This window comes from Mesoplodon bidens (genome assembly GCF_964165515.1).
Source record: "Mesoplodon bidens genome assembly, chromosome: 4".
NCBI classification, from domain to species: Eukaryota; Metazoa; Chordata; class Mammalia; order Artiodactyla; family Ziphiidae; genus Mesoplodon; species Mesoplodon bidens.
The window spans coordinates 82,881,617-82,909,491 of NC_138160.1; the positions used below are offsets into that span (position 1 = coordinate 82,881,617).

Sequence of the window (27,875 nt, forward strand, 5' to 3'; positions counted from 1 at the left end):
AAGTTCCGGTTCTCCCGGTAGCTGCAGCCGCTGACGCCTCTGCCACCTGCTGTGGCCGGGTTCCCTAGCCCGGGATTTGGTCACCCTTCGTTCTTCACTGCGCCCATGGTTCCACCTGGAGCCAGGGCGGCGGGCCCGGCAGCTCCCACGTGGTGAGAGGGCGGTCCGGGGAAAATGAAGGCGACGCACTGTAGCTGCTGCCTCAGCCACCTGCTCGCCTCCGCCCTCCTGCTATTGCTACTGCTGCCTGAGTGGAGAGGGCCCTTGGAGGTACTGCTGCAGGCGGCCGAGGCCGTGCCGGACCCCAGGCCTCCGGACCGTGGACCGCGAACCCTGCCACCTCTGCCGTCCGGCCCCACAGCTGCCCAGTCCCCGGGCCGCGCTCCGGCCGTAGCCGAGGGACGACGGGGCGCCGAGGCCGTCAATAGCAGCACTCCCAGGGCGGGGCTTGCAGCAGAAGACCCAGGCGGGAAGGCGGGGGAAGAAGGCCCAGTGGGTGGCGTCCTCGCTGTGAGCCCCAACCCCGGCGACAAGCCCATGACCCAACGAGCCCTGACCGTGTTGATGGTGGTGAGTGGCGCGGTGCTGGTGTACTTCGTCGTCAGGACGGTCAGGTGAGGCGAAGCCTCTATGAGCCTCCCTTGCAGGCCTGAAATGGGCCATCTTTTGACCTGGCGTTGCCTTCTTCCCACCCCCAGTATCATGGGTTCCTGCCTGAGTGAGAGACTGTGAGGATGAATGTCTTAAAAGCCTGTGGTACCTTTGGGAGTATTTAAACCACCAAGTAGTTGCTCCCTTTCATTTATAAGTTATAAATTAGTAGTACCGAACCTCTAAATCAATTTTTATTTGAGTAAATTAATAGTAATGCAGAATGACCTTATTATATGGGTACTTTATTTTATAAAACGTAAAAGAAGAAAAGTTCTTTTAGCAGTAGTTTCTTAGTGTTGACTTTTAACCCACCACCTTAGTAATTCGGTTGTATATGAAATTTCTTACATTCCACCTTTTTTAACCGGGAATACTGACAATTTTGTATGATTCAATCTTTGTCATAGTCCCTATTAGAAACATCTAGCATTCTTTTGCATGGCACTAAATATTTCAATGCAAAGTGTTACCGGTTGCATGATAAGATGGAAAACTGATACCTATGCGGGGGGGGGGGATGTCATAAATATGATCCTGTTTTAATATTGGTACTTACGTGTAATACCCTAACTATCCTATCCTGATTTCAAATTTACAAAAATTTGAATTAGTAAATGGTTAAATTTGATCTCTTACACACAAAAAACCTTTGCAAAGTGAATTCATCTATAAATTTAAGTCATTCAAAAGTTGAAACTTACAAATGAATAGTTTTTTGAGCCTATTCTTACTACAGAATGTTAGATTATAGAATTACTTAAATTTCAGATTTGGTACAGATATGGACATGTAGATGATATCTTTCACTTTACATATGATGAAATTGACCTAGAAGACTAAAGTGGTTTAATTTGTGTCCCATGGAGTCTAATGACCATCTATGATTGTAAAATCCATTGTTTGCTTTGTTTGACTTTTTTTCCCATTAACGTGATGTCTGTGTCCTAAGACTATGATCAACCTTTTGATGAAGTAGACCACGTCTTTATGTTGTACCAGGTTATGAGTAAAAGTAGAAGACTGTCACTTATTTTTCTACTCCTCTTAATGCCTTATCAAGTAGAAAAGGAATTATATAATTCAATTAGTGACACTTGTTACTGTTGTAAGTAACTTCCACTTGATACGTTCCGTTGTTACTGAAGTAAAGTTATTTTATGGCATCAATCATGATATTAAAATATTTCAACTATGTAGTAAGACTGATTTGGAAAATCTATAATAAAGCCTCTAACTGGGTTAGTTGGGGACCACCTCTCTGAAAAGTTGACATGCAGAGCCAAGACCTCACTGTTAAAAGGAGCCAGCCAAGAGAAGAGCTGAGGAAGCACTGTGTAGTTTCCTCCTGTATAAATACAGTAGAGGGTAGGTTTATAGGAATGCACTGGTTTGTTTTCTAAACTATTTCACATTTTTTCCTGTAACTGCCTACCCTCTACTATTTCATATATTTCTTTAAATGGATTTATTTAAACTGAAAGTTTCCTTTTAAACATATCTATTTATTATTTTGTGAACAGAAAACCAACATCCCTTGGCTTAAATAACCGATTGAAGAAGTACAGTGTAAGCCAGTGGTAGACATGTGGTCCAGGGAACCCTGGAGGGTGGGAGGGTTCTCTGAGACCTCTTCAGGGGATCTGCAAGATCAAAACTATTTTCAAAATAATACAGTCTAAGTTTATAGGGCACAAGAAGTTCATTGATACAGTTTCAAATTGCACATTGCAACTAGCTTTTAAGAAACTACCTCTTGTTGAGTTTTGGTGTACTATCAAAATAGCATAAACATCAGTATCTGAAAACACTATTAAAATGCACCTCCCTTTTCCAAGCTCATATCTACATGAACCTGGATTTTCTTTATATCCTTCAACCAAACAACACATTGCAAATGATTGAAGGCAGAAGCAGATATGAAAATCTAGCTGTTTTCTATTTTCTCTCTTTTCATTTTCTATCTAGTTCTATCCATTTAAGCCAGGCGTTAAAGGGATTTGAAAAAATCTAAATCTATGCCAATTTTCACCTTTTTCTGTTTTCTTTTTGATAACATATTTTTCACAAAAAAACTGTTAATATGTAGTGGATTTATTCTAATTTTAAAAAGCAAATGATATCTTAAAGTTTTCTTAGGTTTAATTAACATATTAATAATCCACATAATTGATATATATATAATCCACATATTTATAAGCTCTTTGGGGTCCTGAATAATTTTTAAGAACGGAAAGGAATTTTAAGATCAAAACATTTGAGAACCACTGATGGAAACAATATTATTTGAGTTATATACTGTTGGTTCACAAAACCCAGCAAACCCAGGCCCATTTTCTATTAAAGAGGAAGTTAGAAAATGAGGTGTTACAGACATATTACCACTAAACTGAGACTTTCTTCTTGATATAAAGAAATGTTAGAAGAAAATTGAAGCAGTAATTACTTTTCCCTCTATATAATTGTTAGTTAATACTGTCTGTATATTTCCTATAAATATCCAGAGTATCCTAAGTATTATGTTTCATACACATATAAATAACGGGTCTGATGATAACTTTTTGGGGATGATCATTTTTCATTTTGCTTCCACCTTATGTATAATCTTATATAAAATTGTTTATCGCCATTGATTTTCTACATTTCTGTAAAGCTCTGAAGGGTACAGTCTTTTCAGTCTGATTCTGTTGGATGACTCACTAGTATTGTGTGTTAACAGCCAAATTCTGAACCTATGGCTAAGAAAAACTGGACTCTTTAACCAGCATCTAGTACATTCATTTAGTCCAAGTCCTAAATTTAGTTGGCCACCTGATGTCCAAAGCTTGACTGATGCTAACAATGTCTGGGCAATGTTCAGAACTTATGCTTTTTGCTTCCAGATTATGGGATGAAAACTATTCATTTTGGTGAATGCCTATTTTGACCCCCCAACTTCCAAAATAGTTGTGACAACACAGCAGCATTATTTATTTGTGCCAAGGGGGAAGAATGGGCCAAAATCATCATTTCATTAACTGATATGTGAAAACACTGAGAATATTTTACTTGTTAAGTACTTGAAGTCCATGAAATGTCCATATTGTTTTACTTTAATCTAATTCAGTTATAATGAACGTGTAACTAGAGATAACTTCCCCTTTGAGTCTGGAAATATTCCAAAGAACAATTAGATTCTCTCTGTAGAAATTGAAATATATATAGAGAGAGAAGGAACAGAGTAGGCTTCCTAAGATTAATACATAGTCTTTATGAGAAGAGGCTCATTGTCTGTCTCATTCTATATTATATCCCCAGTGCTGAACGTTATGTACAAAATAGGGTAGGCACTGAGTAAGTAGTTGCCTAATGAATGAGTGTTCTTAGTTCTTGTCGGGGATCAGTGCGAGTCTGGGGAAGACTCAAAAACATGAGAACAAAGGCTATTTACTTATCTTTTTTTTTTTTTTTTTTTTTTTTTTGCGGTACATGGGCCTTTCACTGTTGTGGCCTCTCTCGTTGCAGAGCACAGGCTCCGGACGCACAGGCTCAGTGGCCATGGCTCACGGGCCCAGCCGCTCCGCGGCATGCGGGATCTTCCCAGACCGGGGCACGAACCCGTGTCCCCTGCATCGGCAGGCGGATTCCCAACCACTGCGCCACCAAGGAAGCCCTACTTACCATTTTTTATCCAAGGCTAAGTAGAGTGTTTGCCCTCAGACATTTAGTAAATGAACTAAGTTTGATTTGACTGAGAAAATAAATGTTTGGGTAGGGAAAACAGTTATTTAATTACGTTTATCAAAAGAAATAACATTCCCCATCTTTCTCTTCCTGTACACTTTTCCTTTCATGCTTCATTCTAATATTAAAGGAATATTAGATTACTGCTTCTATCAGTTACTATTTTAGTTAAACACATAGAACAAGCCTGGCTAACTTAAACTAATGGGGATTTACTGGAAGAATGTTGAGATCTCAGAAAGTCAAAGAGAAACTGGAGAATCGGTTCTGGGAACAGGCAGAAACTGAGTCAGCTTAGGAGACAAGACATCAAAATACCACACAGGTTTCTTTGCAGGAACATACCATTGTATAGATATGCAGTAGTTTTCAGTCTCTTTCTCCCTCAGCTTAGGAATCAAATTCCATGGAAGGAGAAATAAATTAAGTCTATCTGTTGGCAGAGGTGGTGGGAATCTTAATTATCATCTCACCTGACTGTTTATTGTGGTAGAGATACTACCAATAAAGGAATATGGGTGCAAAAAGGAAAAGAATACCATCACCAAAACAACATATTTACACCTCCCTGATCCATCTTTGCTCTAGGAATCAAGGAGGAATATAAACTATTCATACCCACCTTGCTAGATATTTTTTAGCCAAGCAGTTTAAAACACCAGTCCCTGTGAGTGGCTCAGAAAGTGTCATGCAATTTGACCAGCAGTCTGTAAGGTCACTAATCACCTCCAAGCTACCAGATGTTCTTTATTCTACCAGAAGGGTCTTTATTCTGAATAGCTCTACTGCATTTGATACCAATCATTTAATTCTTCAGTAATTTTCCTCTATTGGCTTCTGTTCCTTTTTACTATTTTAACCCCTTTTCAGTATAGTCTTATGGGAAGTCAGACTTTCTGAGTTCTAATCCCAAGAGCTGTGTACTCTTGAGTAAGTTACACAGCAGCTCTAAAGTTCAGCTCAGGTTTTGTAAAATAGAGAAAATGATAGTATTTACCAGAACGGATTGTTTCAAGGACCTATACCAAGTTCCTGGCACATAATAACTGCTCAATGAATTTTACTAGTGATAATGATTATTATTTTTCTTATCACTCTTTTCTGATCTCTTCCATGGATCTTTTCCATTTTCTCTTATAATAAGGACAAAATCTAGGCTTCTGAGAGTGCTTCTTTTTATTTATTTATTTATTTATTTATTTATTTGTAATTGAATGAAAGATTCCTTAAATTCTATAGTGATTTACAATTTTCAAAAGTTTCACACAGATGATTTCGTGCTTCTAAAGCTATCTCTTTAGTCTGTTCTTCTACATATGATAATAGGGTTTTCTGTATTTAAGCAATATTTATCAGGTGCAGTTCTGGGAGATAAAAGTAATGAGGTTAATTTGTTGGGGAATTTGGGCCAGGGTAGTGGTCCCCAACCTTTTTCGTGCCATGCCTCACTTAGAAATTGATATTCGTGTAGGGTAAGTGCTTGAGACTATTTTCCCTGATCTCTGTCTACCTTGGACCCTGTTAGCTACTCCAAAGGGCTAAGGAGATCTTTGTTTTGGCAGATCAGTAAACCATTTGTGTGTATGACACAGTGGTTGGGAAGTGTTTATAGAATGGTGCTGAATGTGGACTGTGTAAAGAAGTAGTTGGACAAGTTATCATATGGGCCACCTTTAAATCCAGATTCTTAAAATGAAGAGAATCATAAGGAAACATACAAGTGGGTGATGGAACACTGGTAACCTAACTCAGAGAAGCTAGGATGCTCAATGCCCTTATCAGTTACAAGGTTTTTACCTGTGAGTAATAGAATATCCAATTAAATGTGACTTTAACATAAGGACATGTTTGTAGTTGTATCTTATCATGAATATGAGCAGGCTTAGCCTTAGTTCAGTGACTTTGTGAGATTATCAAGGATTCTGGCTTTTTCTTTCCTTGTCTCACCATGGGATGGCTACCTCAGCTTTAAACATTATGTTCCCACAAAATAGTATCTCAAATAGGAAAGAGGGAAGGGGGCCTGAAAAGAGGCCTTCTCTTCCTATGTTCTTTTTTTATCAAGGAGAAAAATCTTTCCCAGAAACCCCACTACTTGAGTTAACCCCTTCTATCTCATTTGTCTGAACTGCTTCATCTACTTAGCCCTAGACAATGACTGGCAAAAGGGAAATTATATTTTCATGATTGGTTGCACCAATTATTATGATCATTATGTATCTCTTAGGGCTGGGCTCAGTTGCTGTCTAACCAAAATCATGGTACTGTTAAGGCAGAAGAGAGTTTACTTTAGGATAAACAAAAAGCAAATACTGTTACGGTGATCAAAACTAAGAGGTGGCCTAACCAGAAGATCATAAATGTACGTATTATTGTAAGTAGCTACCAAGTCATTACTTTTTACCATGAAAGGATGAACCAGAAAATGCAATTCACTTAAAACAATATATCCAGACTGGTATAATGTAAGATCATTGTGTAAGGGATCAGAAGACTGTTTGGTAGCTAATTTTGGACATTGGTTAGAATTACTTTGAATCATTAGGAAGACAATATAGCTTAATGTTTAAGAACCTAGACTTGGGAATCAAACTGCTTGTATTTGAATCCTAGCTCTGCCATTTACTGTCCCAAATTTAATTTGTCCTGAGCTTTGACTTTCTTTGTTTAGAATGAGGATACTTATAGGATTGTTGTGAGGATTACATCAGGTAATGCTTGCAAGCTGCTTAGCTCAATGCCTGACATATGTGCACACTCGGTAAATAGTAATATTCTTAGTGAAATTTTTCTGTATCTAGAATTGCTATTGTAATATATTTGGGGGGTTTTATAGTATTTTCTGTAAAAAAATGTATTTCCCCCATACCATACTCTGTGGTATCCGACCTTTTAAACTATAATCAGCAAGAGATTAGTTCTGACAAGGCTAGAGATGGAGTGGGAGCAAGGGGAAAAAAGGAGGTTGTAAGAGAAATCTGCTAGAGTGTTGGTCATAGAGCCAGTCAAAGGTGAGGCGGGATGAATCTTAGAGGCGCTGGTTTGTAAATAAGACTTTAAAGTCGGTTGGGGAATAAACCCATGCTGAACTGTTAGAGGTGGAGGTCAGGAGAATTATCAGTCTTCACATCCCAAATTCTAGGGCCTAAAAGAGAACACTAGGAAATCTATATAAAGACAAAGAGGAAAGATGAGAAGGGAGCTATGTGCTGTGCACCTTCATGTAGGATACTTCATAGCTAAGCTATATGACATTTACTTAAGGTTTACTTTACCTGGGGATATCCACCAGAATACCATCAAATGGGAGACAAATCTAAACACAAGAACTGATCGTACACTGAATTACAAGGAGCTTGTTTAGAAAAGGGGTCTATCAGAGAAAGCAACATTGCAATAACCTAAACATAGATAAACATGCATTTGATCTTTTCTTTTTTAACTTTTAGGTATTAGCAGTGAACATGTTATGGGAGATGAAGAGTGGCAGGATAGATACCATGCTGGGGAATCTTCTGTTTAGTGCTGCACTTGGTCAAGCTTGTGATAGTGACAGAGCCTGGTAACTTATAAGCCAATAGAGAGGACCCAAGAATAATTATGAAAAGAAGCCAAAAAGATTCAAAAGTTCAGTAGTCTATCAACTTGGGGTCAATAACTCATGACAGCACCATTGCTTTACATTAAAGTGGTATAATTACAATGATCCTTGAGAGATGAAAAAGAGTAGAATTAACTCATTTTATCCTATATATTAAGGCATGGATAGCTCTAGTGTTGGATATGGCTCCATGTAGAATGCTGAGATTTTAAAAGAAAAACGATAGTTTGGCTTTTGAAAGGATAAACTTCAATTATTTAGTGTGTAAATGAAGAATAACTACATGTTATAATATGGTAAATTTACATACCCAAAAGATAAAAATGAAACTCCACAGCACAGGATACAAGCTGAATATTGGTGATTCTAATTGAGGTAGCATATGAGAATCACTTGGGCTAAAGCAGGTAGGCAAATCTACCTAAAACATCCTAAATGAGTGTCTTAGAGGTCCTGGAGTGAATGCATGTTTAATATGCTTAATTATTCTAGCACTGTGTGTGTGGGTGTGTGTGTGGGTGTGTGTGTGTGTCCTGAGCCAGGGGGCTATTACCCAAATTACAATGTAAAAATTGGCTAGATCCCTTAGGTTTTGCTGTGGTATGGCTCTGGAGATGGTGTTCTTTCAGGCTTCTCTTATACGAGAGGGATGATTTGCATATAAAATTGTAGGTGTCTTTGTTATACAGAGAAAATGCAAGACCTATTGTGAATCTGAATATTTCAGTTAAATAATTTAACAGATATTTATTAGGCATATGTTTTTTTTTTGTTTTTTTGTTTTTTTGTTTTTTGCGGTACGTGGGCCTCTCACCGCTGCGGCCTCTCCCACTGCGGAGCACAGGCTCCGGATGTGCAGGCTCAGCGGCCATGGCTCACGGGCCCAGCCGCTCCGCGGCATGCGGCATCCTCCGGGACCGGGGCACAAACCCGTGTCCCCTGCATCGGCAGGCAGACCCCCAAACACTGCGCCACCAGGGAAGCCCTAGGCATATGCTTTATGCCAGTCCTTGTGTGCTGTAGGCAGAGTGATAAGAACAGATCTAATTCCTATTCCCATGAAAGTAATGGTCTAATAGGGAAGATAAAAAATTACAAAAATAAGAGTGCAAGTACATCTTTGATAAGTTCTTCAAAGGATATGTGCATGGGTGGTATGGAAGCCAATAATAGGTGCTTGTGACCTAGCTGGGTAGATTAGGGAAGCCTTCCTTGTAAAATGAATAGGCAGTACCACAGCAATACTGTGGTGCCAATGTCAGAGAAAGCATAGCTATTATGAGGGAGTGAGGGAAGGCTTTGTCAATGGAGTATAGAAAGTGAAGTAGAATGTAGAGTCAAGAGCAAGGTGAGGCTAGAGGGAAAAGTATGAGCCATCCTGTGTTGAACTTTATAGGCCTTATTACAGAATCATTTACTGCCAAGCAGTAGGAAACCACTGGTAATTTTAGAGGGGAGATTGGTAAGTGACCAGAGTAGACAGAGGTAGACAGTTATAAAGCTATTTTAATAATTAAGGCAATAGATAGTAGCAGTGGTAAGCACTATAAGTGAACTTCAGTGATTCTCAGGAAGTTCAGTCAATTGGACTTTGTGATTGTGGCAGCCATGGAGGTACACTGATCAAACCTCCCTTTAAGAGACCCTGCTGTGGGGATAGCCTCTAGTTTCCACAGCTTTGGATCTGTCACAGCATGCCTGCCAGTGCCATGATTCCTAGACCTGCTTCCAGCCAATGATTGAATGTAGCCAAATCTGGTCATCGTGACTGAAAGAGGACTCCCTTCTCTAATAGGCAACCTTTGCTTAAGGACATACCATTGGTCTGGTCCAAACTTTCTCAGAATTGCATTGCACTGGTACTGCTGTTCCTATCCTGTCATCCTTTCTACTCTCACAGGTGTCAGGCCTGTATCACCCTCTGTAGGATTTCCTCCTCGTCTCCAGCTCCCTCCCTCTTTATCCTTCAGAAGCCTTTCCCTTGATAAATCTTCTGCATACTGTATTAGTTTGTCCAGGCTGCTATAACAAAGTACCACAAACTAGGTGAACTTAACAAAATTTTATCACATCACAGTTTTGGAGGCTAGACATTCGAAATCAAGGTATTGGCAGTGTTGGTTTCTTCTGAGAGTTATGAGGGAGTGTTCTGGACTGAATGTTTACATCCCCCCCCCAAAGAATTCATATGTGACTGTACTTGAAGATAAAGCCTGTGAGGAGGCAAAAAAGGTTAAATGAGGTCATAGGGGAGGGGCCCTCTCTAATAGAGCTGATCCCTTATAAGAAAAGGAAAAGACTCCAGATTGCTCTTTCTCTTCCTTTACACCCAAAGAAGAGATCATGTGAGCACACAGTGAAATGACAGCTGCCGACAAGCCAAGGGAAGATGCCTCAGAATGAAACCTGTCTTTCAGATACCTTTATCTTAGACTTCCCAGCCACAGAATGGTGATAAATAAATTTCTGTTGTTTAAGCCATCAAGACTATGGTATTTTGTTATGACAAACTGAGCAGACTAATACAGAGAAGGTTCTGTTCCAGGTCTCTCTCCTTGGCTTTTAGATGGGCCATCTTCATGATCACTTGATGTTCTCTCTGTATCCATATCTGTCTCCAAATTTCATCTTTTTGTAAGGACACTGGTCATGTTGGAGTAGGGCTCATTCTGATGACTTCATTTTAACTTGACTGACTCTGTGAAGACCCTGTTTTCAAACAACACCACATTCTGAGCAACTAAGGATTAGGATTTCAACATATGAATGCTCAAGGGCCACAATTCAACTCATAACATACTCATCTCTTACTGGTGTCTGCTTCTTGAAAAACGTGACATTTCAGTGATGGATTAGGTTTGGTGAATGGGAGATGAAGATGAGAGAGATTTCAGATAAAATAATTTTTACTGTGTGTTATATATTGGGTTGAATTTCTTCATGAAAATCATAGACAACTAAAATTGTGGCTCACCAATTTTTATTAAGTTATGTCTCAGTGCAAAAAAAATGAGTTCCAAAACGATTCTTGATCAGTAATTCACTTTTCTTGCCAAAAAAAGTCAAGGCACACAAATTCTGTATCATTAGTCGTACCTTTATTAAGATTTACTCTGCTTTATCATTGTGCCTAATCATATAGGAGAGTGTATGTCTATAAAATATACACTAAATACCATATTCCTCAGTCAGTTTTGAATGCATAATAGAAGAAATTAAGGAATAATATTACTTATATAATTCCTTACTTAATAATACCCTACAGGCATTCAGTTAAAACAAGAATATCAGATCGGTACAGAAAGTTACAGCAGGTTACATTGATTGTTTTTCTCCCTTTCACAGAGTAGTAAAATGAAATGGAGTTTTATTCTGTTGTGTTTATTTTATGTGGCATCATACATTTTTACATAAAATTTTATCAACCTTACTTAGTAGTTTAGTTTTAGTTTTCTACTGTAGCTTTTACATGTTATTTAAACAGAAATAATTCTTACCGACCTGAGTATAATGGAACATAGAGGAATCTGCATCTATTTTAGACAGCTATTTGAATAATAACTTGAATACCTGGAAGGTATCTGATCAAGATCATTTACCTGTGATTGCCATGTGATGAATGAATATAATTCAATATAATAATAAACCATATTGCTATTTTCTTTTGCCTCCTTAGGCTTCCATATTTTCCTCTCTACACATTTATAGATAAAGTCCCAATTTTTTTGTTAACTGAAGAGCCAACAAAATTTTTTTTCAGGTTGCAGTTATGCATTTACTATGTCTGGTAGAAAACTGTGCATATCTATGATTATATGTATGTAGTTATTAACATACATGGACAAATTGGGCATCATGAGCTTAATGAAAACATTAATTTGTAGGAAAAGAGCCATATCTGTTAAAATTGCATGAATTTTAAATCCTCCTCTTTTGTTTAAAAATAATGTACACTGCATATTAAAAAATGGAAGTAGCCTTTTTACTTAAAGTTTCAGTATATTTTTATGTGTATTGTATTTTTCACTTCATGTTTATTAGTATTTTAAGTAGGCGGTTCATTGAATCAGCCCAATAATTTTAAAGCTTTATAAGTGTTCCTGGCTTTCCCTGAGAAAAATCACTGCATATGGATGTGTTTTATTATATTTGATGTTTTTTATGGCCATAAAGCTGTCATGACCATGTAGCCATCACTGCCTATGTCCTTGGACTTAGGAAAGACATTCTTAGGGAAGTTACATTTCAAGTTTAAATTCTATTTAACAATATATAGTTTTTTATTTGACTTGTTGTATGAATTAGTGACATTTACCAAAATACTAAATTCATTTTAACTGAACTGCATTCCCCTATTTATTTGGTGCCTGAGAGTACACAGTCTTTGCATATGAAGTAGGTTCTTATTAAAGAGTTTGGATTCAGAAGGTGGTATTTATGTACACGTTAAAAGACAGTAGAAGCTGAAATAAATGATAAAATGCTCACACCAATGCAGTCAAATGTTTAAACAGAAAGAGAAAACAGTGTTGTTGGGCAGATTAGATTAGCCACTCACTGAGAGATTGGAAAATCATTCAAGGTATGATGATGACCTTGGAAGTGGAGAAGAGTGTCAGCTGAGATAAATGTCAAAAGTCCTTAAACTCTATGTTCATATCATTTCCTTTTTAAAGACTTGGCAAGGTATCCTGTGACTGACAATGACCTGGTTATTAACATATTGACTATTTGATATGTAATATGTGACTTGAAAGAATCTAGTTTATTTCCAAAAATAATTTCACATGACTGAAAATGCCAGAATGTTTGGAAGCCATATGGTTTAGAAAGTTGAGCAACAGACTGGCAAAAAGGAAGAGAAGAAATTATGACTCTGAATATTCTTAACTTAAGCTGCCAAGTGGCTTCACTCATTCTTATGTATTCACTTTTTAAAATCAAAGCAATGCGTGCAAATGTTATTAAATCTTGTGGTTCAAAAAGACCAAAAGTGAACTATAATTCCCCTATACCTTTCTATTCCTACTTCCAGTGTCAGTACTTCTATCATTTCTGTTCTTAGTTCTTCTGTGAATTACTTTCATAAGTCTAAATCAGAGATTGGCAAACTGACCCATAGGCCATATCCAGTCTGCTGACCTGTTTTTTCTAAGGCCTATGATCCAAGAATGTGTCTTACATTTTTAAAGCGTAGTACAAAATCAAAATAATAACTGAAGAAGTTAAGATGAATGTGTGACAGAGACCATATGTGATGTACAGTGCCTAAAATATTTACTGTCTGATCCTTTACAGAAAAAAGTTTAGATTTCTGGTCTACATAAGGTATGTGTGTATGTGTATGTTTATCAGCATACACACATATTCAATGCATAGAAACATGCACACATATATATATACTTGTAAATTTAACAACCTAAACACATGTAATTTTTCACTATATAAAGACAGGCTTATACTTCATACCATCACCAGTTCTACCTCATTTTTGCCAGTTATTAGTATTAACTCTTTCACTGGTTATATTTGTAGCTTTAAATACTATACTTAAACCTCTGTTTCCTTTTCTACCATCTTTGGGTGGGCATATACAATAGATTTTTAGGCAGTGATTAGTGGAAATTATCTCGATTTTTACCTAAAGTTAGTAATATTTTGTAAATTTTGATCACTCAGCCAGGTACTTTATACCCAGAAGCTAGCACAATGCCTGATGCTTAGTAAACCTCAAATATTTCTTAGTAAGGCTCAAATATATATACACACACGGGACAGTTTGTCTCCTAGGGGTCCCCACTGTCATTTTTACAGAGGCTCGTATTGCTCTATACTTGGTGCTATAGTTGTAGTATTTCTTATCACACTTATTACCTCATACAAAGTGAATCAGAATTTAAGTAAACTTATTTGTTATTACTTGCTATCTTCTGTTTTGTTTTTAAACTCCCATAGATACTTGTGTGAAACATTTTTCTGTGTGTATAGAGTTGAGGTTGTTACGTTGGAGGTGATTTAGGCATTGATTTCAGGGTCAGATTTGGATCACTGAACTAGAATATGATGTCACTCAGACCCTCAACAAATATTTAAGGAGAATCTTAATCAGACACTGTGCTACAAAGTAGCAATACAGTGGTGAACATGATAGGCATGGCTTCTCCCCTCATGCAACTTAGTGGGAGAGACAGGCAAATAAACACTCAAATAAATACATACGTAGCACACATAAATGCAAATTGAGATAAATAATTTGAAGGAAAAGAACAAGTTATTAGAGAAGGAGACAGTAGGGTTCTAAATCATGAGACATCTTCATATATATACAGATAATAGTCAAATATTAAAATATTTAAATATTAAATATTAATAATAATATTTATAATTTTTATATTATATATTATAATATATTATTATTAAAATATTTTCCCTCCTCTAGAGCAGTAGTTCTCAAACTTTAGTTTGCATCAGACTCACAAGGAGTGGTTGTTCAAACACTGGTTTCTGGGCCCCAAATTCAAAGTTTCTTACTCACTAGGTCCGGGTGGGCATGAGGATTTGCATTTCTAATAAGCCCCTAGATGACTGTGATTCTGCTGATCCAGAGAACCACACTTCAAGAACCATTGATCTAGGATAGTGGCTTTCAGTACATTGGAGACACTTGTAGAACGTTAATAAGCTATTGATGCCTAGTTCCTATCCCTGGAAATTATAATTTAATTGTATGGCGATACGGCCCGAGTAAGGAGCTTTTTAAAATACCCTAGGTGATTCTGATATGCAGCCAGGAGTGTACCTAGTCTAGAATTGGAGTGCATATATACATACAGTTTCATAGTGGGGCAGAAAGTACCTAACACTGCACAGTGGTAAGAAGGCATGGAGGAGATGGGAAAAAGGCTGGAACATAAGCCTTCAGTAAAACTATTGTACCAGAACTATGACTTGAGGGATTATCTGTCAACATTATACGTTGACAGAAAGAGAAGAAGGTATGTCAGACAGAAGAAATGGTGATGGCACAAACATACAGGAGTAGCTTTTGTTTAATTAATAATCCTAGGTGGTAAATTGGTTTCGTTTCTGAAATATAACCATTCTGATATTGAATGCCTCCAATGTCAGGAACTGGGATAATTTATTTTTAGTTTACAAGTAAGTATAAAGATCATCTATACCACATTCAAGTAATTTTTATTCATTAATATGTTCTATTTAATAGGATGAGAAGAAGAAACCGAAAGACTAGGAGATACGGAGTTTTGGACACTAACATAGAAAACATGGAATTGACACCTTTAGAACAAGATGATGAGGATGATGATAACACATTGTTTGATGTCAATCATCCTCGAAGGTAAGTGTTGAGCAGTTTAATGCCGAGTCAGGAGGTACTTTGACAAGTAAACTGAAAAAATAAAGTAGAATTTCATTTAACAGTTTGTATCCTAAATGATTATTTTCAGTTCTGTTTAATGAAGTTCTTTGTGATACCCAACCAATAGCTCACATTCGCATTGCTTTGCTAAAAGAGATGTAAACAATAGAATATCATCCCCCAAAGAAATCATTATTGTAGATCTCCTTGAAGAGCTTGGTCCTTTTCCTTTTAACTGCTGCATAATAATAATTGTGTGTGTGTATGTGTGTGTGTGTGTGTGTGTGAGAGAGAGAGAGAGACAGAGAGAGACAGAGAGAGACAGAGAGAGACAGAGAGAGATTAGTAAACTTGATTTTCTTTTTGCATTCTGAAAATATTTTGGTTTTAGTCTGGGTTATTCTATTTGTAAACAGTGTTTTCGGCAGAATTGTGGGACTAATGGTCAGTGGTCTGACAGTGTGGCTATAACGTCTATTCTCAAATCTATTCTCACTGAGTGTTAAGATCTTTCCTAAAAGGTTTGGATAAACAAAGTTATATGGATATAGACTAGTTTCAATGCAAATGGAATGAGGAAAGGAGGCAATAAAGGTTCCACTCAATAGGGAAAGACATGATGGAATAGAGGAGGAATTAGTTGGATGAAGGAAAACTGGAGTCCAGAATCAGGTACATATAGAAAGAGAACAGGAATCTGGGGGTTAAAAAAAAGACTCAACAAAAATTGGGCTATTAAATCAAATACATATGAGCTTTTAATTGCTGGTAATTCATTCATTTAATAAAAATACATTCATGAAATGCCATAAAATAGTATTAGAGACCTGATATATAAACATGAACAAAACAACTGTATTTGTTCATTAGGGATTCAGTCTCTTAGTGAAAATAAACATGAATAGAATACATAAAAATGTTTTTATTTAGAATATTCTAAAGTTTATTTAGAACATTCAAACATACCCCCTGAAAGGTCTTAAATTGCCTATAAAGTACTGTACAATGCCCATTAAGTCTAATATTGTCAGTTGTTGACTGCTTCTTTAGGTGTGAACCTGATGAAGTTGCTTGCGTGCATTTAGGAGCCACTGTGTGTAATAGATACTTATCTTTACACACTAGATTGACAGTAATTGTGAAATACAGTTGGGAACTGAGACTGACTGAGGGAACACCTCACCATTTCTCTCATCTTGGGCTCACCCTACAGAAGGTGTTCATTGAGGAGGATGGGGGGTGAAGTCTCACTTTTTATATAATTATTTCCCTTTAATTTTCAGCAAAGTTTTTATAGTATTTTAAAAGTGTGGTATTTGTAGTATTTTAAAAAGCTAAATGCATATTAGGTACCTCTTCTGTACACACACAGAAAGGGAACACAAAAAAGGAAGCTGTTGACTTAGGAAGTCAGGGTTGTTTCCAAAGAGGAACTGAATTTGAAGCCCTGTTTGTCTATTTTAAGTGTGCTTGACAGTCAGAAGCAACCACCCAGAGCTTAGTAGTTGTGAAAAATGATAGTTGATCAGAATGGAAGCAGCAGAAAATGTCTGGAATGCAGCCTGTTGTGTGTGCACATGTATTTATACATGCAAGGTGTTATACCTGGGGATCAGTTGTGACAAGTCATGGGGATGGGCAAGGTCTTTTTTTTTTTAGGAAAATAGGAAGAATTTTTTTTTTTTTTTTTTTTTTTTTTTGCGGTACGCAGGCCTCTCACTGTTGTGGCCTACAGGCTCCAGACGCACGGGCTCAGCAGCCATGGCTCACGGGCCCAGCCACTCCGCGGCATGTGGGATCTTCCCGGACCGGGGCACGAACCCGTGTCCCCTGCATTGTCAGGCGGACTCTCAACCACTGTGCCACCAGGGAAGCCCGGAAGAATTTTGTAGTCTTTTAAGGAGTTTGGTAGTGCCCTGCTATCGTTGGAGAACTATTGATGCCACTTGACTGGAGTATATGTAATCAGATAACGAGATCTGTGTTGTAGTAGTGGGGAAAGTGGCCTAGGAGTGATGAAGAGGGACAGCACGAGGGAAGGTAGGAGGGGCATAAAGAAGGGGATAGTTTCCATGAGATATAGTTACCTGTAGCCATCTTTTATTCTGTATCTTGCTTCATCACACACCTTTCTCCCATATTTATCCCTCTCTTATGCCCTGCTTCTCATGAATCTTGCATTCCATTAGGGTGCTAGACATTAATCAGAGTTACATAAACAGAGAAAGAATAAGAATGGGGTGGTGTGAGAACGTATAGTGGGAGCACAGAACACTTAACCAAAAACAAATGGTCCAGAAAAGCCTCTTGGAAGTACATGTAAACTGAGACTTGAGACATGAGTAAAAATTAGCTAAATGAAAGGTGGATACAGGGGCAGGAGTTGGAGACAGAACTGCAGTCACAAAGTACCAGAAGCAAAAGAGTATAGTATAGTGTATTCAAGAAACTCAAAAAAGTTATATATATGCTATATTAATATGTGTGAAATAAATGAATCGGTGGATGAATGATTTTTGAGCTTTGAATGCAAAAGGAAGAGGGTAAGGCAGAACAAAGAATCAGAAGGCAGGCTGTGATCCATGTTAATCAGTTAGAAATTATTCTACAGGTTACAAAGAGACACTTGGAAAAATTTAAGACAGGGAAAACAATCAAAGCTATAGTTCGAAGATTACTGTGCATAAATTGGAGAAGAGTAAGATAAGGAGTAAGGTGACCAGGAAGAAGACCCGTTAGATGGTACACGTACATGGGGTGGCCTGTGCTAGGTGATAGCAAGAGAAGTAGAGAGGAGTGAATTATTCAAGAGGCTTTGAAAGGTATTATCAACAAGATTTAGGTATTGTGTTTGGGGGGTGAAAGAGAAATGGTAATAATGGAGAAGCAAGTTTGGGCAGTAATGATAATGATAATTATCAATGATAATTGATAGTGAAATCAGCTTGAATTTTTTAGTATTATGATACCATTTACTTAAAAATCTTAGAATAAACTTTAACGTACATATGTCTAGATTAAGTAAGGAGAACAGCACATTGTTAAGTATACTTACCTATTCATTCATTCATTCATCCAATAAATGAATGATGTAGCAGCTAGTTTATACAGCAACTATTTAATGCCTGGCACTAGTCTAGGTGCTTGGAACACATTAAAGCAACAGAATAGAAAATAAAAATGTTTTAAATCCTGACTTTGTGAAGCTTAGCTTCTAGTGGGGAAGAGGTGAGATTGGGGGGTTGACAGTTCATTTTCATTTTTACTTTTCCTTCTATATACTTCTATGTTATTTGATATTTTTTCTTCAAAGAGCATATGTTCATACATTACTTAAAAAGAAAAAACTTTTTGTCTGGGAATAATTTCAAATCTACAGAAAAGTTATAGGAATAAAAATAGTACAAAGAGTATCCTAAACTTTTTATCTAGAATCACCTTTCCCTAACATTTTACTTTATTTGTTCTCTTGTGTTCTCTCTTTCACTCACATAATATAGATATGGAAGAATGCATCCCTCTCATCTTATATTTAAGTGATGTTCTGGTATTTCCTCATAATTAGATTCAGAGTATTCATTCTTGGTGGAAATACTACATAGATCTTTCTACATCCTTCTCAGGATATTGTATCTGGAGACACATAGTGTCCATCTGTCCTTCAGTAGCAGTGGTAATTGTGATGTACCTCTTCAAGGTTTTGTCTAATTTCTCTAGTATGCACTGTTTTTTTCCCCTTTGCAACTAATAAATAGACATTTTAAAATCATGAAACTATTTTGCTTATCATCAACATTTCCCCCTAGGTTTAGTACCCATTTGTTGTGATTCTTGCCTGATCTAATCTTCACTATGATAGTTGCAAAATAATGATTTTCCAACCACAACATTTCCTCCATATTTACCATTCAGCATGGACACTGTACTGTAAGCAAGAGCTTACCCTCATTTCTTCTTTTTCTACCTATCTGTGTGCCTATCTAACTACCTATCTATCTACTTAACTATCTATCTACTTATTGACATTATGGAATCATGATTTTCTCTTTTTTCAAAGGTTTATAATTCACTGATGTACTCGCCAGTGGGAGCCTCTTCAAGCTGGCTTCTGTGCACTTATGACTTGCTCCCTTTTTTTTTTAAGCACTTCCTTACATTTTGGCCTAACAAGGTGTTCCAGGCTCATTTTGTACCTACCCTGCTACAGCCATGGAATCAACCATTTCTCCAAGGAGGCCTAGTTCCTTTGGGTACTAGGTGAGCTCTTTGTTACTGGGCGTCCTTGCTTCTTGGCCCTGTCAGCAGACAAGCTTATGAAATGTATACATAAGCGCACGCGCGCGCGCGTGCACACACACACACACACACACACTTATACATGCATATTTGCATATATGTGCATACTTTAGATATTATTACTTCACACCTCCCATTCTACCATTCCAGTCTACCCACACTGGGTTCTTTCTTGCCTTCTTCCTTTTCCATAGTGTCATTTTTCTTGTTCATTGTGTTAAGAATGTCTCCCAGCAACATCCTGGCTCCCAGCAACATCAACACGTTTACTTCTTTGCTCAATCTTATAATAAAACTAATATAGTTTCAGAATCGCTTTGCCTAGAGCACTACAATAAACAGACCTACCAAGAAGAGTTTAGGATTTGTTTGCAGTTTTCTCCTCAGAGCCTCATCCTGTCCAGGACTGAGGGTAGTCGGATACAGTAAGTAATTTGGCTTAGTTCTTTTTTTTCTCCCCTCTTCTATGTGGTTGTAATAGTCATTTGAAATATAATTTAAGTCATTTGCTCGCTTCTGTTTTAGATTTATTCTGTCCTTCCCATTTTTATTGTTTTTTTTAATATGAAAAATACTAACATGCTTCCAAAAGTAAAAACTATACCAAAAAAATTTAAGAATATACACCCACTCACTCTCTGGTACACTCAGAGAAGTAGCACTCCCTCATATCCCTTCCACTACATTCTTCCCATCTCACCCATTGTAGATAATCAACTTCATTATTTTCTGGTTTGTCCTCTTGTGGTTCTTTTGATGAAAGTTGGTTGGAATATGTTATTTCTTATGTTTTTCTTCTTTCTTACACAAGAGGTAGCATATAGTGTATATTCTTTTATATTTTTTGCTTGCGCTTAATAGTATCTCTTGTAAGTCATGCTACATAAGTTCATAGAGATTTTATTTTTCACAGCTACATAGTACTCCATGTTGTGTATGTATCATGATTTATTGAATCAATTGCCTATGCTCTGATGTTTAGGTAGTTTTCAATGATTTTGCAGTTACAAATTATACTGCAGTGAATAAACCTGCACATACCTATTTTTATATTATTGGAGGTGTATGCTCAGGGTAAATTTATAGTAGTGGGATTATTATCAAAGGGTGTGAGGTCAGTTTTAACCATGAATATTGGAGGTGCCTATGATATCCCAGAGGACATAGCAAATTGGATGGATTCATTTTTTCACTAAGAGCAATGATAGACTATCTGCCATATATCCCCAGGCACTCTACTAAGCTCTGGGGATATAGTGGTGAACAAAAATGGACAAAATGCCCAGCCTCATGTAGTTAACAATAGATATACATACATAGGCCAAAAATACAGAACAAAGAAGTCTGAGCTAGACTTAGAATTCCCGATTATTGTTTTTTGACCTTGCTAAAACCAGAGGTAATGCTCTTCTCTAAGCCCGACCTACTTTTGCACCTTTTAAAATGAGCAATAAGAAGGATATTTCAGGGTGCCAAGAAGCAAAGACCAGTTTTTCTATTCCCCTTTTATTTTCTTCTTCAAACAGCATTAAATAACACCTACACTGATTTTAGATCTCTACTGTGATTTTTTTCAAGGTCTATGCACACATGGACCTCTTTTTCTGTCTCTCACTTTGAGGAAGGTAGACTCATTTCTTTTCTAGTAATGGACAGAAGTTTCAGAGGAGTGTGGATAGAGGTGTGTTTGTATTCCTATTACCTTCTGTAACTTAGAGATTATTTTCTGTTGAGATACACAGTCCAAACTCTATTACTTCATTTGAAGTAGATTCAATGGGTAGGACTTTTCTCTGATCTTCCAATGTTGATATTAGATATTAAACATGCATTATGCCATCAATTTATTCAACATTTCAAATTTATCTTGTGGGAAAGATGCACAGATCTTCCTCAACTTACAATGGGGATATGTCCTGATAAAGCCAGTATAAATTGATGATATTGTAAGTCAGAAATGCATTTAATAAACCAAACTTAACTGAACATCATAGCTTAGCCTGGCCTACCTTAAATGTGCTCAGAGCACTTATATCAGCCTATAGTTGGGCAAAATCATCTAACACAAAGCCTATTTTATAATAAAGTGTTGAATATCTCATGTAATTTATTGAGTACCACACTGAAAGTGAAAAACAGCTTGGTTGTATGAGTACAAAATGGCTTTAAGTGTATCATTTGTTTACCCTCGTGATCGCATGGCTGATTGGGAACCATGGTTCCCTGCCACTGCCCCGCATCACAAAAGAGGAAAGATAATACTATCCTGAGAAACGATCATAATTCAAAATTTGAAGTATGGTTTCAACTGAATGCATATTATTTTCATACCATGATAAAGTCAAAAAAATAATTGTTAAGTCAAACCATCATAAGTTGGGGACTATCTGTATAGATCCTATTGTAACTCACTTTAATAACAGCTGATAATCATGGCTGATGCCATTTGTTGCTCTCAATAAAAGGGAAAAATCAATACTTATATGGAGAGTGTATCACAAGGTCTTCATAGGCCCTGAAAGAGGATTTTCAGCAAGGGCTTCCCAGAGCAGTCATATAAATGGTAGAAAAAAGCAAAGGAATGTATGACAGTGGTAGAGAGAATGTCTTTAGAGGGATAAAATCAAGCAGGGGTCCTATCACTGAGTCGGGGAAACCTGGACAGAGTGGGGTAGCAGAACTATAATAGGTGTAATCATAATAATCACTTAATAGTAAATACCTGCCTTAGTGCAGGATGTACCAGACACTGTGCTAGGCTCCTTAACAATGAAATCATCAAGACCACCTTGCAGAGTAGTTTCTATTGCTCTCACTTTAAAGATAGGAAAACTGAGGCTCAGAGAGTTTAAGTAATCTAGGCTTCTCTTCCTGATGCAATCTCATTTCATTTTTCAAATATTTATTTGATTTATACCCATAAAAAGAATAATTCTAAAGTCTGTTCATTCTGTCTTCTATACAGGCACTCGCTATTGTTCATTTTTCAAATGGGACCCCCAAAATTAGGAATATAAATATTATTATTTGCCTGCCTTGCCAACTGCAGTGCAGAATCATATTAGTGTACAGTATAACTGCTGGTGATTCTTGTTGGATCATGTCTTACTGATGGTTCTTTCATTGTTTAAGTGCTTTCTAAAATTAGTTTATCTTCATTTTCCAAATTCTATCCACAAAATAACGGGAAACAAGTCATTTCCAGAGAGGTAAATTAATTTCCTTGCTTACAATTTCATCACAGTATAAAACTATCCTTTTGTAGTCAGCTCTTTCTGAGAGGGGTGTTTTTAATGTGGCTTTTAGTACATAAAAATTTTAATAGTAATTGTTGGTGGCTAGAATTTGGAGTGCTTATTTTTAACTTTCTTTGCATTAGATTGAACCATATGAAACTGCTAGTATATGGTTTAACCTAAATTTCCTGAAGGAAGTTTATTATTTCATGTAATAAGATATAACAGGTAGGGCCAACTCCAGGCACAGTACATCAGGGCTCTGGCTTCTGTTCTTCGTGATCCCTTTGACTCTGACCATCTTCATGTGCGGGCTTCATTCGGAGGCCAATAATAGAATGGTGCCAGCAGTTCCTATAGTCATGCCCAGAATAGTAATTTTCAGTGGGAGTTAGGGACCAGCTATCTTGTGTCTCCTTCTTAGGAATGAGAATAGTTTCCCCAGAAACTCTGTTTAACAGAGTTTTGTTTTTGTTTTTGTTTTTCATATCATTGGTTATGTGATCATTCCTAAACTAAACCCTTGCAAGAAAAATGGAAGTACCATGATTAGTTCAGAATTATTATCTGGGGTTGAATGGATATTGAGGACTTAACCATCCTTACCACTAGATTTAAGCATTGAGGTTAATACAGTCAAATTGGGAAAGTTTGTAGGTATGTGGGAAAAAATAGCTCAAGCAGTTTCGTTAATATGACTTCTCCTGAATTTGCTATTGATATCCTAATTTTGTATATTAGAGGTAATTTCTTTTGTTTGGTTACTGAAACATTTTGCACAAAGGAATTATAAAACTGAAAACCAAATATCAATTCTTTAACAATTGTGTAGGACGTTTTAGCTCACTCAGATAGAAAAACCGATGAGTAATCAGAGACAGCTGTATATTAACTAAAAATTACCTTCATTTTTCTTTAAAAAAATGTTGGAAATAAATACTCATAAGCAGTCTCAAAAACGCAGTTTAAAACAGTGCTTTACAACACAAAACAAGTGGAAAAAATACCTTGTTATTCTGTTTGATTTCTGCTGAACAGTAAAGTTATTATTATTATTTTATATTGACGTACTCTATAGGACATTTTGGCAATCTTGGTAGCAGCTTCTAAAAGCTAGTACTGCTATCACTTCAAGGCTATTCTAGTGATTTCTGCCAAGTATGTAATTGAAAAAACTCTATATTTGCTTTTTAGCTACTTCCGTTCTGCTTCATTAAATTTAATATTGTATTGTATATGTTCATTACATTTGTGCTCAATGTTACTTGGCCACGAAGTGTTTTCTGGTTATTAACATCAGCATATCACAGTCAGGAAGCAGATTTGATATAAGTGTGTTAACCAGAAACTCTCATTAAGAAGATCTTATTCAAACAGTTATCAATTTGAAAATAGTTCTAATTTCTAAATCACTACTTTCAACGTGGAGCATAACATTTTATCAGAATAAACACTAAGGTTATTCAAAGTAAACAGAATATGTATAGGAATATGTCAAAGTACTAATGCTTATTTTAGATAGAAATTGGTATTTAAGGATGTCCAGTGTGTGTTACTAGTAGGATAGTCTGTAGTTTACCCATTTAAAGGGAACTATGCTGTCTTTGTCATTATTTAAACAGGTAATAAAAGAGAACCTTCATGTAGGGTTTTGGGGTTTTTTGTATGTTTTACTTTTTTGTGGACATTGAGCCTTAGAAGAAAATTTGCCTTGCTCCATTCATCATCACAGTGTCCTTATTGGTTAAGAACATGAATAATTTGTATATTATTTCAACAAATGATATGTAACATTAAATTCTGTTTGGTAATGCTGTTTTCTCATCTCAGCACATGGTCTAGAGTTGCCCTGTCTAATTTGATAGCCACTAGCCATATGTGGCTCTTCAACATTTGAAATTTGACTAGTGTGACTGAGGAACTGAATATTTAATTTTATTGGGTTTTAACTAATTGACATTTTAATTTAAATTGCCAGGTTCCTATTGTGTTGGACAGTACAGACCTAGAGCAGAAGTGTTTGACTGATCTGGTCTAAATTAATTCTGTCAAATGGAAACTTACAGAACAGTTGAATCACAAGTTTCTGTTCATATAGCACTTGATCTATTTAATAAAATGTTTACTTACTGCTTTGGTTCAGGATTTATATTCTGCCGTGATAGTCTGGATTGCAGACTCTCTGAGGTATATAGTGGGATAGTTGGGCGTGGGACGCAGAGCATAGCCACCTGTAAGGTTGATTTATGTGAATGGGGTTGCAGGACAGTACAGGGACAAGGACCTCAAGTTTATGGACAGAAAAAGTCCTAAACACAATTATTAAGGCATTAACCTTTCCCAGCATTCTCAGATAGTGTTCCTTCTTTAAAATCCAAAGACATTATCTCTTCTTTAAAAGGACCAGGGAGAAAAAAAACTCCAGTAATCTAATATTTGCAAGTGTATTTAAATGAACAAAGAATAACAATACTCTTGATTACACTAGGACAGTTTTTCCTTTCAAACTTGATTTGGTTTAATAGCCATTTTGATAGTTTAAGATTTTCCCAGTTAGCTCTTAGTTTGTCCTTGAAAATGTCTTTTTTTATTGTATCATTGCATAATGTGTAGAGACAGAACATTCTTGAAGCTTGAAAAATACTCAAACTGAGTTTTCCATTAAATGTATTAATACTACAGACTTGCTTTACCTCATAGAAAAACATGTGGTAAAAATATTTAACATGAGATCTACCCTCTCAAAATTTTAGTTACATAATATGCTATTGTTAGCCTTAGATGCAATGTTATTTAACAGGTCTCTAGAACTTATTCATCTTGCATAACTGAAACTTCATACCCTTTAGAATATCAATTCCCCATTTCCCTTTCCCCTCAGTCCCTGGTAACCACCATTCTACTTTCTGCTTCTGTTAGATTGACTATTTCTTGCTACAAGTAGTAGAGAACCTAGAGTTACAGAGACTCAAGTCTTTTCCTATCATAAGAAGTCTGCAGGAGTTGACTCCTAGCATCTATTCAACGGCAGTTTGATTACAGGATCTCTACATCTATGCAGTTTTCCCAAATCTTTTCTGATGTTTGTTTTATCGTGGTTATATGGCTGCTTCCATTTTAGCCATCACATCTGTATTCCAGAAAACAAAATAGTGAGAGGCAAGAACCCAAGCCACATCTGTCTCTTTATCAGGAAATCAAAATTTCTCAGAACCGTCCCCTTCCCCCCAACAGACTGCCACCCTACTTTGCTCACAAAAAAATCAGTATTTTTATTAGCAAACAAAAAGGAGATAATAAATATTGAGCAGACAGTTTATAATATGTCACTCTGGCTATTCAGAGTATTTTCTGAAGGTTAAATTTGGCAACTGGCAAAAGAGAAATGTTGGGTTTGGAGTTGTGGGTCACTAAATGTAGGCATGAATTCCGAGGAATTATTGTTCATGAGTAGCAGGTTTTTTAATGACCTTCAATATATGTTTTTGAAAAGCTTAAATTTACCCTCAAATTAAAATTTATTAGAATCTCATTAGCTTGTAATAATCTAATCATTTAGAGATCTATTATAGATTGTTTACTAAAGATTCAGACAAAACAATAAGTTGGAAGAGAGTATTAGTCATTCTCATAGGTATCTCCAGTGAAGTTCTATATGTTAATGATGATTATAAAGGACGATTTATTAAGTTAGTAAAATCTGCACACCTTTGGCTTTGGTTGGACTAAGTTCTTTTGGTTGTAATGGCTCTTATTAGCAGAAGTTTCTTGGAATCTATGGTTTGGATTAAGTAGCAGTAAAGCCTGATGTATAATTAGAATTAAAGTCTATAAAAATATGTGATGAAAATATAGCCTCATATTACCATAAACTAGTCAATAAGGTAAGAAAATGGGCAAATTTGCCGATTATATAGTTTAGAGAAAACCTTATCTTCTGTATGTATAAATTTTGTAACTGTATTATAAATATTAAAAGCATTTTTTATTTGTTTCATTGAATATACTTCCAGGCCTGCAACTTCAATTAATCCTCATTTCTGAAGGTTTAGACATAGGATCAGTTAAGAATTGTGTTTATAGAAACTATACATAAATAACTACATTGTATACTTAAGTCAACTAAAGTTGTTTATGAATATTATATAAGGATAAACTTTAGTATGACTATGAAATAGCCTTTAATTACCCACAATAATTATATATAAAATTCCTTTGAAAAAGTTAGAATTATAATTTGAAGAATATTATCTGATATAATTAATATAGACAAAGTAATCATGTGTTTTATTGGTGCCATTCATTATCATTTCCTTAAATACTTTCATTATCTTCTGTCATTTCAAATCTTTGGGAATATTTTTAAATGTGTTTAAATTTGTTCCAGGATGGGCATTTATAGTATTTTTTTTTTTCCTTGCAGATAAAAATGTGCCTTTTGATGAGAGGACGTCATCTTTCTACGATGAAGAGCAGAATTTCTATGTTTAAGGAATAAAAAGCCACTTTATCAATGGGGGGGTATTTAAGTTACATATATTATGATAAACTTTCATTTCTTGTTGCAATAAATACTGTATCATTTTGTTATGTATTTCTCTATATAGAAGTGCTCTTAATGGGCTCAGAGTTGTTGGGAATAAATTGTACCATAATAGAAATCTGAAAATTACTTTAAAGCAGGGTATTTTCTGATCAGTTTTTCTTTCTTGCTTACCTTATTATTGTAAACTGTTTACATACTAATCAGTTAATTTTTTTTTTTTTTTTTTTGGCCGGTTAAGGTTTTGTTTTTTGTTTTTTTTTTCCTGGAACTATAATTCCCAACAAACAACTGGTGTGTAAAAACAATTTAAAAATTTCTTTACCAAGATGTATTTCCCATTTTTGTGGGGAAAAGAAGCCAAATTTATTACTTTGCATTTGGGTTTTTTGAATATTAAAAATGTCTTAGTTGTATGCAAAACAATAAATATGATTTAAAATA

At 36.2% G+C, this 27,875-nt stretch overlaps 1 protein-coding gene across 2 annotated transcripts; it reads left to right on the plus strand.

Annotated features, from left to right (window-relative positions):
• Window positions 1-27,875, plus strand: FAM174A (family with sequence similarity 174 member A; the record flags this gene model as incomplete). 2 transcript variants are annotated; one of them, XM_081233702.1, is made up of 3 exons in its annotated part: window positions 4-614; window positions 15,201-15,335; window positions 27,312-27,875. In XM_081233702.1, the coding sequence occupies exons 1-3, from the start codon at window positions 175-177 to the stop codon at window positions 27,313-27,315; spliced, it is 579 nt and encodes a 192-aa protein (XP_081089828.1). In that variant the 5' UTR covers window positions 4-174. The 2 variants fall into 2 exon arrangements, with proteins under 2 accessions (XP_081089829.1, XP_081089828.1); XM_081233703.1 differs by lacking the exon at window positions 27,312-27,875 and having other exon boundaries at window positions 1-614; window positions 15,201-15,339.